Source organism: Aedes aegypti, chromosome 2 (genome assembly GCF_002204515.2).
Source record: "Aedes aegypti strain LVP_AGWG chromosome 2, AaegL5.0 Primary Assembly, whole genome shotgun sequence".
In the NCBI taxonomy this organism is placed as follows: domain Eukaryota; kingdom Metazoa; phylum Arthropoda; class Insecta; order Diptera; family Culicidae; genus Aedes; species Aedes aegypti.
The window spans coordinates 470,891,611-470,909,610 of NC_035108.1; the positions used below are offsets into that span (position 1 = coordinate 470,891,611).

General features: G+C 40.0%; 1 protein-coding gene across 1 annotated transcript; it reads left to right on the forward strand.

Moving 5' to 3' along the window:
• Positions 1-764: 764 nt before the first annotated feature.
• LOC110675256 (protein MLP2-like) lies at positions 765-16,319 on the forward strand. The gene is made up of 4 exons (XM_021839703.1): positions 765-806; positions 989-1,324; positions 15,759-15,892; positions 15,960-16,319. Exons 1-4 carry the CDS (start codon positions 765-767, stop codon positions 16,231-16,233), a joined length of 786 nt encoding a protein of 261 aa, XP_021695395.1. The 3' UTR covers positions 16,234-16,319.
• The last annotated feature ends 1,681 nt before the right edge of the window (positions 16,320-18,000 follow it).

Here is an 18,000-nt window from a genome sequence, read left to right on the forward strand (position 1 = left end):
TCGATGGTCCCTTCAATATCGACTCATGGAGGTTTCACTGTATGTGCATGATTTGGGAGACCAATGGTATGGGAATACGTGAAGATGGGAATACTAATGGGAACTACATGACAAAGCCATATAGGTGCAATTTCTATCTCACATGCTACAACTAGTCATGTACCCAGTGTACCCGGTTCAACTACCTTCACTAGACAAGAGACCAACGGAAGCTACGTAGACGTAGAATGGCCAACATGTGATTTTATTTCCAAGTATGCACCTAAATTTGCCCAGAATCTTTTATTTCAATCTCTATTCTATACAATTTCTGGCAGTAGAATGGTAAAACTTTGGGTTTTCAGTCTTCTCCGTAACATAATATTTGTTTTTGTTTGGAATTCACATTGTGATACACTGACATTACCAAAGCATACTCCGATTGATTTTGAACATGCTGAAACGTTTCATTGATTATTTACGCAGGTTCATGAAACATTTCATATAAGGAATTTAGCATGACTTACGCAGTGATTTACGCTTTTAAGTGAATACCCTTACTGACAAGGCTACAAGTAGCAGTCGCAATACGCGTATCTGTTCAAGATAAGCAATTGGGGCGAAATTAAAAGGTACAAGGTACTCAAACCTACGTGTTTATCCAACTTTTATATGGTTCCTAAACTCGATATCAAGATACCTACGTAATATCGAGTAAGGGAGAGTAATATTCTTACATGTACTTAAATCAATTCAATTTACGAACCACCGATCTAGTTCGTATAATGAGTTTCCAGTGTATGCGTTGGGGACTGTCCATAAATTACGTAGTATTTCAGTGGAGAGTCTACAATTTAGTGACGAACCATGTATGGGGAAATAAGTTACGATAGGGGAGGGGGTATAAAAAATGTGACGATAAGGACGCTTCCTTATAAGTTTTTAACTCTTATACTAGCAATTCATATATTAACTTTTTCGTGCATTTACCAATTTTTCGGTTCCTCAGTCCATTAAATATCGCAATCAGCTGCAAACGCTCCAATCACTGTATCAGAACGAATGTAAAAACCACGAACAGGCTCGGAACGAAATCCGGCAGCTCAAGCAGAAGGTCGATACCCTGAAGACCAATCTACTGGACGAGAAGAGAGCGCATCTGGACAAGGTGTCCAAACTGGAAGAATCGATCCTAATCAAAGACAAGCTCCAATCGCAGTTGACTCATGTCGAGGAGGAATTGGCCACGGCAATCGTCAACGGGCACGGCCTGGAGTACCGGCTGAAGCAGCAGGAAGAAAGCTGTCTCCAATTGACGTCAGAGAAGAGGGAACTTCTGAAACAGGTATGATATATGGTTCTGAACGTTTTAGAATCGGTATGGTTCGGTTCGGGTGGTCGTGTCATCCGTACGGCCGACGGCAGGTTTTCTGGCGACAGTATCAAATTAGAGCTCAGGTAAAGTGAGGGCAATTGATTTGAAACTGGTTACATGGTTTGTCATTCGACGTTCGTTTGACGTGCGATACTGTGGAATGATTCACCCAATGAGAGGAAAAGCTCCAAGAATTGTTGGTTTTGTGGTTTGAATGATTGCAGTTATAAAACTGAATGAAAAGAGTATAGCGATGAAATGAACAGAATTCATAGCGATGTTCAAACACTGGAACAGTTTGAAGCTGTTTGAAAGGATTATCATGATCATGAAATTTTGTTTTAGTATGGTTTGATGAGTCCCTCCCCTTGGTTATGCGACCTTGCCGCGATGGGAGGGCATAATCCATTAGCCCATATGATGGAAACCAAAGGCGTAACCTGTAGTGGTGTATCACATTTTGGCATTTTTTATGGGCTGCTTGGGCACGTCAGGAGTTAATCATCAATATTAACCTCCTTTTCCCGAGCAGCCTAGATAGCCGCGTAGTGTCGGTAGCGGTTGTTTCAACTGGCTAAGAATTAACACTACGGACTGCCTGTTCCGGTGGTAAAAGTCCACCTCACAGGTGACCCCTAATTTATGGTGTGATGCGTACCGTGCCTAAGAATGAATGGTTAGGGGGGTCTAAATAAAATCTAACCGCAAACGGAGCCTGTGGGGTACCAGGGCGCCCTCCACAGTATTGAGTCCTTCCTGTGCTACCCGGAGCAATGGTGCAGGTGACCTTGTGTTTCTCCGAGATAATCGGCTGCCCTTCTTCAGTCTCTATCTTGAGGCTTAATAAGGGTGGAATTATGAATATGTTGACATTTAATTTAAATTATCACCTATATGGATTCGCATTTAGCGTTTTACACAGTGTATTCTGTGCTCTTTCGCCTTTGGCGACTTTAAATAGATACCGATCTGGTTTTTTCGTTGCTGGTCTTTTTCGTGCTGAGATTGCAAAAAGCTTAATCCTGCCTAGTTTGGGTAGTGGCTACGGTTAGGTTAGCTCAAATCAATCTTCAGCATAAAAGAACAGCAACGATCAATCTTTGCAGACTCATGCAAAATGGTGCAGCCCAAGTGGCGCTAGTTCAAGAACCCTACTTTCGTAGAGGGAACTTCTATCTAGGTAACCTTGTGGACCCAGTTTTTGCTACTTTTAGCAAGCTTGAAATGGCAAACTCGCGCTTCATGCCCCGCGCATGCGTGCTCGTTAATAAAGCAATCGTTGCTACACTCATTTCTGAGTTAACTACCAGAGATGTATGTGCTGTCACAATCGATGTTTCTGTTGGTGACCTCAACAGGAAATACGTCTATTGTTCGGTATATTTACCACATGATGAACCATCCCCAACGGATGACTTCAAACGAGTTGTCGTACACTGCGTAACAAAAGGCCTTCCGCTGATTGTAGGCAGTGATGCCAATGCTCATCACATCATCTGGGGCAGCTCAGATATCAATTTGAGAGGCTCCAGTCTGATGGAATACTTAAGTAGTACAGACCTTGGATTACTCAACATAGGCAATCGCCCAACCTTCATGGTTTCTAATAGAGAAGAAGTGTTAGACATAACGCTCTGCTCGAATAGAATCAGTCACGAGTTGACGAATTGGCATGTATCAGATGAGGAATCATTATCTGATCATCGCTACATCTTCTTTGAACATTCAAATGTAACTGCGCATACTTTGCGTTTTAGGAATCCCCGGTCAACAAACTGGGAACTCTACATTGAATTGGTTGCGACCAAATTTCATGGATATTCTCCGTCCATTGAAAATCCAAGTGATCTGGATGATGCCGTTGATACTACAACATCCTACATTATGGAAGCTTTTGAAGAAGCATGTCCTCTGCGGTCTGTAAAGACTACAAGAGGGACCCCATGGTGGAATTCCGATCTGACTAGACTCAGGAAACAATGTAGAAGGAGTTGGAACAGACGCCGTTCAGCTGGATCAGAGTCGTTCAAGTCAGCTCGCAAGGCTTACAAGAAGGCTCTTCGTTCTGCTGAACGATCCGGCTGGAAAAACCTTTGTACAAATGTTTCCAGTTTGAGTGAAGTCAGTCGGTTGAACAAAATTCTTGCAAAATCTAAGGATTTCCAAGTGAACGAAATTCGCTTACCTAATGGTGACTTTACTTCTTCCGATGAAGAAGTTTTAGAATGTTTATTCAATACACACTTCCCCGGATGTGTGGACATAGCATCTACGGATGAACCAAATGTCTTTTCATGTAGTTACGAGTCTCTGGCCTCGGCTCGCAGTATCGTAACTACTGAATCGATTCAATGGGCACTTAATAGTTTTGCTCCTTTCAAATCTCCAGGAGCGGATGGGATTTATCCTGTTCTGCTCCAAAAGGGATTTGAGTCTATCAAACATGTTTTGAAAAAGCTACTTGTAAGCAGTTTTGCTACCGGGTACATTCCCAAATCCTGGCGTGATATTACTGTAAAGTTTATCCCAAAAGGAGGGCGTGCGTCGTATGAGGAAGCGAAGAGTTTTAGACCAATCAGTCTGACCTCTTTTCTTCTGAAATGTCTGGAACGCATCATCGATCATCACATCCGTGATGTTTATTTGGCAAACATGCCTCTTCATGTGAATCAACATGCTTACCAATCTGGAAAGTCCACTGTGACTCTTTTACACAAAGTTGTACACGGTATCGAGAAAGCATTCGCTCAGAAGCAATACTGCTTGGGTGTTTTCTTGAATATTGAGGGTGCCTTTGATAACGTGTCTTTCGATGCCATATTGGAAGCCGCACGAAACCATGGGCTACCTACAATGATTACCAATTGGATTCATCAAATGCTCAAAAACCGACATCTCTTCTCGACATTGCGTCAAGCAGCGATTCGAAAATTGAGTGTTTGCGGATGCCCCCAAGGGGGAGTCTTGTCACCACTTTTGTGGAATCTCGTAGCAGATACGCTATTGAGGCAACTCAATAATTGCGGTTTTCCAACTTATGGATTTGCCGACGACTATCTAGCTCTGATAGTTGGTATGTGCATAAGCACCCTATTCGACCTGATGCAAAGTGCTCTTCAGGTAGTCGAGAGTTGGTGTCGCCAATATGGCCTTTCGGTAAACCCGAATAAAACATCTATTGTTCTTTTTACGGAAAGACGAAACCGCGATGGAATTCGACCTTTACGTCTTTTTGGCACTGAGATTAATGTGACTGATCAAGTAAAGTATGTCGGAGTCATTCTAGATTCCAAACTTTTATGGACAGCTCACATTGATTTCAGAGTCAAAAAAGCTTGTATGGCCTTCGGTCAATGCCGGCGAACCTTTGGTAAAACTTGGGGCCTTAAACCCAAGTATATCAAATGGATTTACACAACAGTTGTTCGACCAATATTGGCATATGGATGTCTTGTGTGGTGGCAAAAGGGCGAAGTGAGAACAATCCAATCAAAATTGGGCCATCTCCAAAGGATGTGCTTGATGGCGATGTCTGGTGCGTTCTCTACAACTCCCACAGCAGCGCTCGAGGCCCTTTTCGACGTTGCGCCACTACACATATATCTTAAACAAGAAGCACTTTCTTGCTCTTACCGTTTATGGGTACTGGATCTACTGGAGAAAAATCCAGTGAATCGTAGATCTACACACACTACGTTGTTTCCACTTTTGGTGAATTGGGACAAAATTGTCCTTGCTCCAAGTGATCTCACAATTGCTTGTAACTTTCCTTACAGGACATTTACCACACAATTCCCTTCACGGGAAGAGTGGACGTCTGGCTATTTGGAAAGAAGTATATCAAACAATATAGTATGTTACACTGATGGCTCCCTTCTTGAAGGTAGAGCTGGTGCAGGAGTATATTCTCGTGAGCTAAGGCTGAATCAGTTTTACTCACTTGGTAGAAACTGCACCGTTTTTCAGGCGGAAATATTTGCTCTTATGTGTGGTGTGCAATCAGCACTTCAACAGCGCGTAATGGGTAAAGTCATATACTTCTGTTCAGATAGTCAGGCTGCTATAAAAGCTCTCGCTTCGGCCAACTCAAGGTCGAAGCTTGTTATCGCATGTCGAACTCAAATTGAGGAACTGAATTCAGTCAACTCTGTAAACCTTGTATGGGTACCTGGCCATTCTTCCATCGCTGGAAATGAATTGGCTGATGAGCTAGCTCGCGATGGAGCATCGCATGACTTCATTGGCCCTGAGCCGGCTATTCCAATTTCGAAGTGCTGGGTGAAGCTTCAGATAAACTCTTGGGCGGCAACTCAGCACAAGCAATATTGGAATAGTTTGGAGTCGTGTCGTCAAACAAAATTGTACATTACTGAGCCATCTCCAAAGGTGGCGAAGTATTTAACAAATCTGTCAAAGCAGAATTGCAGTCTCTTGGTCAGAGCGTTGACAGGCCACTGCCGACTCAACTATCACATGGCAAATATTCAGCGTGCTGACTCATTTGTGTGTGATAGTTGTGACTCCGATTATGGAACCTCATATCACCTGATATGTAACTGTCCAGTTTTTGCGCAAATGCGATTCCAATTACTTGGTAAACACTTATTAAGTGAAACTGAATACAGAAGCCTGAATCTTCAGGACATCCTGTTATTCTTAACCCGCTGTGGTAATGAGCTATAGGCTCTCTTTACGCTCATGCGTTTTGCAGTGCCCTTTTTAGGGCGCTGTTCGAACCCATTGTGGTATGGAGCTACATGCTCTCATTTCGCTTATGCGATCTTCCCTCTTCAAGGGACCCCACTCCTATTTCCTCCCATCTTTCCCTTCCCTTTCCTCTCCCATCGGGTAGATGATGAAATAGGCTCAAATATGGCGATGGCACAAATCTCCCAACTGGTGGGGAACGTGCCTTTGGAGCCGGCCTTCTGATACCTGATACCCCTTGGTTATGCGACCTTGCCGCGATGGGAGGGCATAATCCATTAGCCCATATGATGGAAACCAAAGGCGTAACCTGTAGTGGTGTATCACATTTTGGCATTTTTTGCTTAAAGCCGCGTCATAATTCATATGGCATAGACGCAATAAATCTCGGATGTGATCCAACGGACATTCTGCGTCATTAATAGAATTGATGCCCATTTCAAATAATTAATCTATTCGAAGTGGACATTAATACTATTGGTGACGTTCAGTTTGCCTTTTGCTAACCAGAATTATCCGTAGCCACTCTTACTATTAGCTAGCTAGATACATCGTTATCATATACTACGTAGGGAATAGGAACTCTTAGGAAAATAGTAGATTCACTGAGTAGAAATAAGTGGCGACAATCTTATTTTTATATGGTTTTTACATTGCCATAATAAGAAATACCTCTTTTATAACAGCGGTTTAAATAATCTAATTCCAGCTTCATTTTCGCAAAATTTACAAGTAGAAAGTAGGCGTTGTGATGCATTGCATTTGCCACCGAAAAGTAAATCTTGTAGGAGACTGTAATAGAAGCCTAAGGTAACTTTACTCTTCAATATTCACTATAAAAATGACTATGGAAAGTAAGACGCTGAGATCGATCATTATAGCCTAATTTTGTTAAGACTTCATGACAATTGACATTTAAGCCTCTAATCTTACGTAAAAGACAGGAGTAATCAGAATAGCACTTGAATGACAAATTATTCAAAACCATTTCGACTAGACAGTATTAGTAATGACACTATTACACTACTATTTCAAACAAATTCTGATGGAGCTGCTGATTTTCACAATGCTTCCTTTTCTCAGAAGCAAGGAAATATGGGTACTTTCCAAAAGTCATTTAGCCTAGTGAAGTTGAATTGCAAATAATAATAAATCTTCGACACACTGCCGTACACGACACTGCCGTCTTCAATGTCATGTACTAGACTCGAATACGACACTGAAGACGGCCTTACAGTTGAGGTCCAAATACGCGTATCTGTCAAAAGATACAAACTCTAGTGGAATGAAATGGTGTACAGTAATACCTCGATATAACGCAACTCGATTTTTATTTTCGTTACGTTATATCGAGGTTACGTTATATCGAAGCAATTTTTTTTCTGAATTTCGTTCATCATGTATTGTTTGGTGAGAAAATGGGTCTTACATTGATATTATTGAACTAGCAGGCATTTTCAGTTTATCTCACATATTTTTTTAAAATATTTTTCCGTATGAAATTTTCTTATATTTTTCTTTTTGTTTTATTTTGTACTTTTACCTTTTTATTTCAGTATTTCCTAATGAAATGTATTCAGGAAAAAACTTTGGAGGAATCCTTGAACACTCGGAGAAACTATACAATAAATTCATAAATTCTCGCATACTCTGAGATAACGCCCTAAAAGTCATTGGTAACCACAAGCGTAGCTCGTTGTTTCTGAGCCAATGAAGGAATAAGCATCCAAACCAACATCACGGGCAGGTAGATATTGATCCTTTCTTCCCCACAGCGTTATTAAATAACATGAAAATCCATTCAGATGCTCAGTAACAACGAGCTACACACATGGTTACCAATGGCTTTTAGGGGGAGATCAGAAGTTATGCGAGAATTAGATCTTTCAGAAATCTTTAAAAATGTTAATGTTGAGCAATCCATGAACATTTCTAGCAAGCAGTTATGGAATTTCAAGAATTTTGTTATGAGGAACTCGTGGTAAAACTCTTAAAGCAAATCTTTTTGTAATTTCTGGACAGAATTTTAGAATGAATGTCCCAAGAATTCTTTGAAAAATGTTTTTTTTAGAATTCATGAAGAAATCTTTAGAAAACTGTCAAAAACAAGAACTATATTCGAGAAATTTTTCATGCGAAAGTTTCTGAACGAATACGTTGTGAATTTTCGGTAGTATTTCAGGAGAGATTTCTGGAGGATCTCCGGAGGAGAATGCTCAGTTTTTGGAATCCCTGAATATATTTTTGTAATAAAAAAAATCCATAGAAAAATTTCTAGACTTATCGTCTTCAAGAATTACTTGAAGAACCCAATGAAATCATTGGAATCCTTCTTTAGAAATTCGTGTTGGAATCAATGAAAGATTTCATTTCACATAGAATCCTTGAAGAACCTAAAGTAGTATATAGAATGGTTTCTGCATAAATATTTGGAAATAGTTCTGCCGAAAATTATAATTAAATTGGTGGAGAAATGCCAAGAAAATTGTTCTTCAGTTTTTTGGACGAATACCTGTACGGTTTTTTAAATAATTTGTAGAGCATTCCAAGAATTATAACTGGATTGTTCTTTTAAAAGGCCGCTGGAAGAATTCATGAAAAAATGCTGAAATAATTTATAAATGTCTAGACTCCGGAAAAGTATAAGGTATCATATGTGGAATTGTTTGTAGAATGCATATTTGAATCCATTTTGTATCCTGGAAAAATAACACATGAATATCTGGAGGGTCCACTTGTAGAATTTCTGGAATATCTCTGTTGGAATTATTTTAAGAATAGGTTTTAAGTTTATACATGAATACCAGGACAGTTTAAGATAAATCCATCCTCAAAATCCGTCGAGAAATTACGATATCGATTTATGACTGTATTCAGTGATAGTAAACGCACAGACAAATAGACGTCACACTCTTATCGTTGTCCATCGACCACCTTTTTAACGGTCGATTCAAATATATTGTAGGTGGTCAGTCCACCACCGGCAGCGCTCGCATAGTTTTTGTTCGTGTTTGACGTTTACACACTACCGCCATCTGTTGGTCTACCGGCCAAATACATCAATTTTGGCATTGGGCGTATATACTTTCTCGACTATGATTTTGATCGCTATTTGTTATAAGTGTTACGTCTGTGTGGTAAACGCTTGAATTTCTTCGATTTAGTATTGGTTGGTGTTTGAATCTTGAAAAATGTTTATAGCAGTTCATAAACCATGTTTTTGATAAAAATTGTAAAAATAAATGGGGTCAAAAAAAAGTTACGTTATATCGAGGTAAAAATTACGTTATATCGAGTTACGTTATAAAGAGGTTACGTTATATCGAGGTTACGTTATATCGAGGTATTACTGTAGTAGTAAATTCGTTTTTTTCATTTACTGAATTGCAAGGTTGTTCAGTTTTCCAATCGTTCAGCCTTATATACTCAGCCTTTTGTGATTTCATTCATATGTGGTCAGCCTTTTCTTCTTCTTTCTCCATTTTTCGTGGTGGGTAATGAATTCGGTATGCTACCTTACCGGGGTCGCGCTACCTACATCACGTTGATGGGACTGCCATCTTAGGTGTAGCTGACGTGATACAGCGTTTCGTACTCAGCCGCTGGATACCAGAACAGACGCTGTTTGAGCCGCACCTCCTGGTGTACAGACGCTCAGAACGCACCTCCTCACTCTAGCTGATGTCAGAAGGACAACAGTGCCCAGGCTGCACTACCAGCTAAGTACGCAACCCTTAGCTGGCGGTCTTTGTCATCATTTGACCCGTGGAAGCGCGAGGTAGGAACTTGTGAGGACCAGAGCTGTGTTGGACGCTCCTTCCTGATTGTCGACTCACCATTTTGCAGCCCAGACGGAAAATCCAGCCATCGCTGCTTGTGGCCAAAGTGTTGACCGGTGAAAATGATAGCTCAGAACTGTTGTCGCTGATCAACTAGCCATTTCCCCTTTGTACAAGAAAGGGCATCGACTGGAGTGCGCCAATTACCGAGGGATAACACTCCTTAATTCGGCGTACAAAATCATGTCTGGAGTTCTGTTCAACAGATTGAGACCGTATGAGGAGTCCTTTGTCGGCGAATACCAAGCTGGTTTTCGAGAGGGCCGATCAACGACGGATCAAATGTTTACCCTGCGTCAAATCCTAGATAAATTCCGGGAGTACAACTTGCAGACTCATCATCTGTTTGTAGATTTCAAAGCAGCGTACGATTCAGTGAAGAGAAACGAGTTGTGGCAAATTATGTCCGAACATGGCTTTCCGGCGAAGCTGATTAGACTGATTCGTGCAACGCTTGATGGATCAAAATCAAGTGTGCGGGTGGTGGACGAGATTTCATCATCGTTCGTAACCTTAGATGGATTGAAACAGGGTGACGCTCTTTCTAACTTGCTGTTTAACATAGCGCTCGAAGGTGCTATCAGGAGAGCCGGTGTGCAGAGAAGTGGTACCATTATCACACGTTCTCATATGCTCCTTGGCTTCGCGGACGATATCGACATCATTGGGATTGACCGTCGGGCAGTGGAAGAGGTGTTCGTGCCTTTCAAGAGGGAGACAGCGAGAATCGGGCTCACGATCAACACCACAAAAACGAAGTACATGATAGCTGGTGGTCAACGTGGGTCCGGACGTGTTAGTGGTAGCGAAATGGTGCTAGGTGGTGATAAGTTTGAAGTGGTGGAAGAATTTGTGTATCTTGGAACACTAGTGACATGCGATAATGATGTTACCCGCGAGGTGAAAAGACGTATTGCAGCTGCGAGTCGGGCTTTCTACGGGCTCCGTAACCAGCTGAAGTCCCGTAGCCTGCAAACGAAAACAAAACTCGCGTTATACAAGACACTGATCCTTCCGGTTGTCCTTTATGGCCATGAATCATGGACATTGAAGGAAGTCGACCGGAGAGCTTTCGGGGTGTTTGAACGTAAAGTGCTGCGAACAATACTCGGCGGTAAACTAGAAAACGGCATCTGGCGGCGTCGCATGAATCACGAGTTGTACCAAGTGTATAAAGAGGTGGATATTGTCAAGCGCATAAAACACGGCAGGCTGCGTTGGGCTGGTCACGTTGCCCGTATGCCGGAAGAACGACAAGCAAAGATAATATTCAACAGAGAACCCGGACGAGGCCGCCGACTTCGTGGTAGGCCGCGCACACGATGGCTTTTTGCGGTTGAGGAGGACTTAAGGGCACTTAACGTTCAGGGCGACTGGAAGCGATTGGCCCAGGACCGAGCCCAGTGGAGAAGACTCATCCATTCGGCGCAGATTCATCGTAGCGAATTGTAGCCCATCAAGTATCAAGTAAGTAAGTGGTCAGCCTTTTATAGGATACCCCATACAAGATGCTCATTTCGAGAACTAGACTCAAAGTTTAATCGTTAAACTTTCGATGATGTTCAAATTCAGAAGGAACCTTTGGATCGTTAAATTATCGAGTCATGGAACAGCTTATCTTTGGACTCTGTTTTTTTAAAGAAATGATCATAGTAGTCATGATTTGTTTGTAGTATTGTTCCATGGGTTGATATCTGCCATTCTACGCCTACTTGTCCCATGTTCTATGTAAACCTTATGGACCGTGGACCTTATGGACAAATATGCGTAGAACAGCAGATAACGAGTCATAAAATACCGGCCCTTGGAGATTGTAAACAGTGAAATCTTCTCGAGTCGATTTTACATAATTCGATTTTAAGCCATACAAAAGTAGCTGTCCAAAATTTTTTTTTGTCTGCAATTGCGTTGCATATAATCCTACTTTTCATCTAAAGGATGAACAAAATAATGGTCTACTTTTCTTACCAGTGGAAACAGTGCTGAAAAATGATAATTTCATAAACTGTTAACGGTGCTGAAAAGTAGCATTTTTCAGACAGTTTCATGACATACCAGCGTGATGAAAACCCGCCTGTTACGATGTGAAATTGCAAAAATTGTGTTTTACCACGCCAATCTACTTTCCTGCACTGGAGTTTGCAGTGGCGTAAGAGTCATTATGCTACTGTTTGCATTTGGCATTTGGATTACTTCGATCTCCCTGTTGACCCTCATGACTCACATTCAGGAGACAGTTGGACTGACCGATGCTCATTTGGAACAGTCATGATATCCTTTTGCATAGTAGAAGAGTTATCGCGCCATAAATTGCGCTGAATGAATCATTCCGTATTGGTATGGAGGCGGATGGTGCGATCCTTTGGCCAGCCAACTCATATCCTAGCCGATATTGATTTCCTCAATGTTATGTAGAAACATTGCAAACAGTAAGCCAGATGCTTGGTTCTTGGAATCGTAGCACTGAGCAAACTTTTTCCGCCCGTTTTTACGTTACCCAGTCGAATGCTGAATATGTATAGTAGCTGAGGCACACAAATACCACTTCAAGTCGGAAAAACGAAGCTTTCCATGAATGAATCGCTGGTGTTGGTTTTCACATCGTTGGAGCTTGCGTTTGCGATGTTTGCAACGCGCCACAATTCCTAACAGCCAATCAGCGAAAAGTATGATGTCAACGCTGGTCGAAATGATGTCTATGTGGGTAAATAACGAAAAAGCCACAACAAAACCCATGTTTGTGTTCTCGCTTTTCTCTGACTGCGTGACGGAGCTATGTGAGCAGCATAAGAATCCTCACCGGGCGCGAAAAAAGTCGTGGAAATTGTGTCCTGTCCGACTGCACGGAATTCTTTGGCGATGAGTCATTTCTATGATTGCAGCAATGATTGGACCCTTTGGGATGCTGAACTTCACGAAATTGTATTGACTCATGGCCGTTAATTAGGATCTAACTGGAGACGCATGGTACCCAGAATCAGTTCATCGTTTTTGGAATGAAAAGATTCATTAGGGCCAACTATTTCCTTAATTTTTTACTTTAATAGTAACATGCTGAAAATTTATTGGCTTATAATTTATGGCTATATCTGTCTTGGAAACAGGGATGGTAGCAACTGAGCGTAATTTAAATGGGATATTTGAAAAAAAGAAATAGAAAAGAGATCGAACCGAAATAAAAGAACCAAGAAAGGGACTAAAAGCGAACAAAAAAGAGACAAATCAGAAATGAAGAAAACAAAAATATTACAAACAGGAAACTGCAAACTAAAATTTTCTTGAACAGTTTTTAGATTATCCGGTTAAACATTTTTCAATGAATATTTTTTCTCAAGTTTAACCTCAGAAATTGATTTCGAGTCTGATTTCCTAGAATTTCCTCCAGAACAGGCTTTCAATTTTCACAAATCTTCAACCAGGAATTTCTCTAAGCATAACTTAAGTAATTACTCTAGAGATTCTTTCTTAATTTTTTTTTCAAAACTTCAGCAGAAATTTGTTGATGAATTTCCTAATAAACTTCTCAACGTTATTATACAGGAGTATTTCCAGAGGAAATTGTCAATCCCTGACAAATTCGACAAGTATTCCTAAAACAAATTTAATGCAGTCAACTCTCTATCACTCGATATTATTCCGTATCTCGATATCAAGTTAGATAAACATATTTAAATATGATTTTCATGGCTACTTCAAACGTCCGTTGGAGATTGCAATTGCACTTGTGTTGTATTCTATAATTCGATGCTTCCCTAATTTATTTTCCCCTTCAATATCGAGTTATGCAGAGTTGATTATACTAATCTCTGACGAAAGTTCTGTGGGAATTCCAAAATCTTTGTGAGACTTGTTAGAGCATCCACTGGAAAAATCGAAGGAAAACAAAATAACTGACAAAAGGTAATCCTTGAATAGCATATTGAAAAATGTTAATGGTAATTCCTGCTGAAATTTCAGGTAAGGTATTTCAAATCAGAATTAACAAACAAACAAGATACAAACTCTAGTAGAAATATATGGTACAGTACTAAAATCGGTTTTTATCTATTTGACAAAGGGACTGAAGAGATCTACCGTTACAAGAAGAGATCTTTTAGAGACATGCATTAAGATAGATACCAAGTCTCTAGAAAAAGATCTCTTTACAGTCCTGTAGAACCTATGTCTATATTGAATCAATAGACGAATTCTGTAAGGATGTTGCTGTTCCATAGAAATTTTTCTATGGATTTTTTTTATTACAAAAATATATTCAGGGATTTCAAAAACTGAATCCTCCAGAAATCTCTCCTAAAATACTACCAAAAATTCACAACGTATTCGTTCAGAAACTTTCGCATGAAAAATTACTCGAAGATAGTTCTTGTTTTTGACAGTTTTCTTGTGATTTCTTCATGAATTCTAAAAAAAAAACATTTTTCGAAGAATTCTTGGGTTATTCATTCTAAAATTCTGTCCAGAAATTACAAAAAGATTTGCTTTAAGAGTTTTACCACGAGTTCCTCATAACAAAATTCTTGAAATTCCATAACTGCTTGCTAGAAATGTTCATGGATTGCTCAATATTAACATTTTTGAAGAATTTATGAATTATTTATGAATTTATTGTATAATTTCTCTGAGTGTTCAAGGATTCCTCCAAAGTTTTTTCCTGAATACATTTCATGAGGAAATACTGAAATAAAAAGGTTAAAGTAAAAAATAAAACAAAAAGAAAAATATAAAAAAAAATTTATACGGAAAAATATTTTAAAAAAATATGTGAGATAAACTGAAAACGCCTGCTAGTTCAATAATATCAATGTAAGACCCATTTTCTCACCAAACAATACATGATGAACGAAATTCAGAAAAAAAAAAATTTGCTTCGATATAACGTAACCTCGATATAACGTAACGAAAATAAAAATCGAGTTGCGTTATATCGAGGTATTACTGTATATGGTACAGTACTAAAATCGGTTTTTATCTATTTGACAAAGGGACTAAAGAGATCTACCGTTACAAGAAGAGACCTTTTAGAGACATGCATTAAGATAGATACCAAGTCTCTAGAAAAAAATCTCTTTCCAGTCCTGTAGAACCTATGTTTATGTTGAATCAATTGTCAAATTCTTTAAGGATGTTGCTGTACTTCTTCCGTTCTGTTACAAAGCTCCCGTGCCCTATGAGCAATGCTTTCGAGGAACATTGCTCGTCGTTGCCTGGAAAACAGTGAGCATCCACTTTCCGAGAAATGTTTTCGATTTTGCACCGAACGACGATTCGTGGAATGCAAAATTCTGGAAAGCAATTCGCTGCACGAAATGCATTTATCCTTGCTGGTAATCATGAAGGACAAGAAGCTGGGGAGAAACGATGGAAGGGAAAATATCGATTTTTCCTGAAACTGGTTCGGCATTGAACTTGACCGCTTGATGGGAAAAGTTTAACACGTTTTCCTTTGCGCTGTGGCGTTTCTACCGCCTTGATTTCCGGCATTCACTCGGGCCGGATATGTTTGCGAGGGAGAGAGAGAAAGAATGTGGGCGGCTGATAGGTTACATGTTGGATAATTTATGCATGCCAGTCAGTCGTGATGATAATTGAAGCTGCTGTCTGATGGCTCTGAAGGGAAAACACGTGCACACCTACTATCAGAACGGTAAACTCTGTTGAAAAGGGATGAATGAAGGTGTGGCGATGGAAAATGATTCATGAGTAGAAGTTTGGAATTTTCCTTCCATTGATCTGCACTGATTCTGGGTAATGCCGCTTGGAGATGTGTGGTTGTGGGATTCCCATTGTTACTCTATAAATGTTTTCTGTAGTATATGTCTACCTTTCCCTAATGATAATCGTTCTTTTCAATTCTATAGATTGATAATTTGGAGGACAATTTCAAGAACTTTACGCTTGATTACGAAAACTCGCTGACAACTCAAACAAAGGCCAACAAAGTTTATGAAGCCCGATTGGAACATTACCAGATGAAACTGGACGAAGCCAATAGGTTGGGAAGCATGATCTTATATCATATCAATTATTCTCATCTAATCATATAATCTACTACTATCCAGCCAAATCGAATCGCATGAAACCGACTGTCAACTTCTAAAGGAATGGAATGTTCGTTTGGCCAACGAGCTGGCGCAGGTAAAGGGAGCTTACCAGGGCACGTATACTTTTCGGATGCGACGGTTTTTGGGCACTCTACCAAGGAGACCCGGATTTTATGTGCAATACTTTCTCTATCTGTTTGTCCGAGATGCGCCTTTACCCCGGAGGCCGAGCTATGAGAAACGAGAGTTTGGACGAATGATTGCTGCCTATCCGTATGCTGGTGGATTGTAGGAAGTGTGTTCCGTGTGTTAATTGATTATTTTATTTTCTTGCGTTTTTGAGAATAGAATATTATATTTGTAGGATATGAAACCAAATAACATTTTTTTACGGATTTGTTTACTATCACATGATATATTTGCACTGAAGTAATCATGAATGACGTATGTAGGTTCAACATCAAAAATGGTCCATACAAAATCAATGATGTGCAAATATTACATTATTCCCGTACAAAATTATGTTCCGTTTACTCCCGTTTTTTTGCCTTCCCGTTCAATATCCTATGCTTTTTATAAATACTATCACGTTGGAACACTTAATGAATATAAATATGGAAGAATTCTCCAAATCCGATAGCCCGTTCTTAAGCCATGTGTCATACAAACACCATTCCATTTTTACTTATATAGATAATCACCCTTATTTTTGTTTACGGTGAATCCAACTTTGAATCGAAACCTGTTCGTTCGAATCCACGGCACACTTGATTATGCTGACGTGAACGGGAATGCAAAACGGTTTTCGATCGAAAGTGCATTCGAACGTAAACAAGGTTAGGGCATAATAATAATAGTCATAATTTACTCATACACGCTCATTCTTGTTTACGGCGGATCCAACTTTCGATTGAATCCTATTCGTTCGAATTCATAACCCACTTGATTTTGTTGGCGTAAACGAGAATACAAAACGATTTTTGATCTTAGAGAATTTAGATTTAGATTTTTGATCTTAGAAATATAAATTACATCAAGGAGGTGTTCCAGCAGGCGAATTCTGGCGCGTATTTTCTTCGAAGAGAAGACTTGCTAGTCAGTTATGGAAGAAAATGTCTTCTCTTCGAAGAAATTGTGCGTCGGTATTCGCCTACAGATATGAATACTGCTCCACACCGCTCATTCGATTCTAGATCAAATTTCGAGTTTCCTCCTAAAATTTGAGCTCGTTTGGATGAAAATTGAGTCTGCACAAACCCTTCAGTATTTAGCGTTAGCGTAGTTACGGTATACTTCGTAGATTGGATACTAGCAACATTCATGTTTCTTTTTAATAATCTCATCCTGACTACTTTCAAGAACAAGGCAGGGGAGTATACCTTGTTCAAATCATAAACAAGAATACTAAAAGCATGAATATCGCTATTCCCGGCCACGCCCATCTTTACCGTAACTTGGGATAGGGGAAGGAAATGTTGATGTAGCACTTACTTAATGAGAGGCCACCGACTCAGCGACACCCTCATAAGTGCTACGGAGTTGGAGGTTGGGGAAGGTATATTGTCAGGATTCGCCTAGAAAGCTGGCGATAGACCATAAATATTTGTTGTTTAAGCGTTTTCAAATTAATCTTTTGAATGCCGGCAATCAAAAGAGAAAATAATAGCTTATTTATAGTATAAATAGTGTTTCGCGAAATGCTTGTCGATTGTGCAGTAATATTTTTGCTCAATAACCAGTAAAAAGCAAAACCGATCCCTCCAGGGTCATCGGATTGTATAAAATAACGATACGCGTAAAAAAAAAAATCACGCCTATTGAAAAACTGTACTGTGTCCATTGAAAAACTGTACTGGGTAGTACTGTATTTTTAGATAATCGAAAAACGAAAGGAAACGCGTTCGAACTAAACACCCTAGGATAACACAGTCGGTTTTTCTGCTCAAAATTATACGAAAAGCAGAATCGATCCCTCCAGGGTCATCGAACGGTTAAAAAGCAACCACAACCGATTGTTAGTTGCGCAACACCCGCCCGGACAGAATGCGCAACTCCGAAA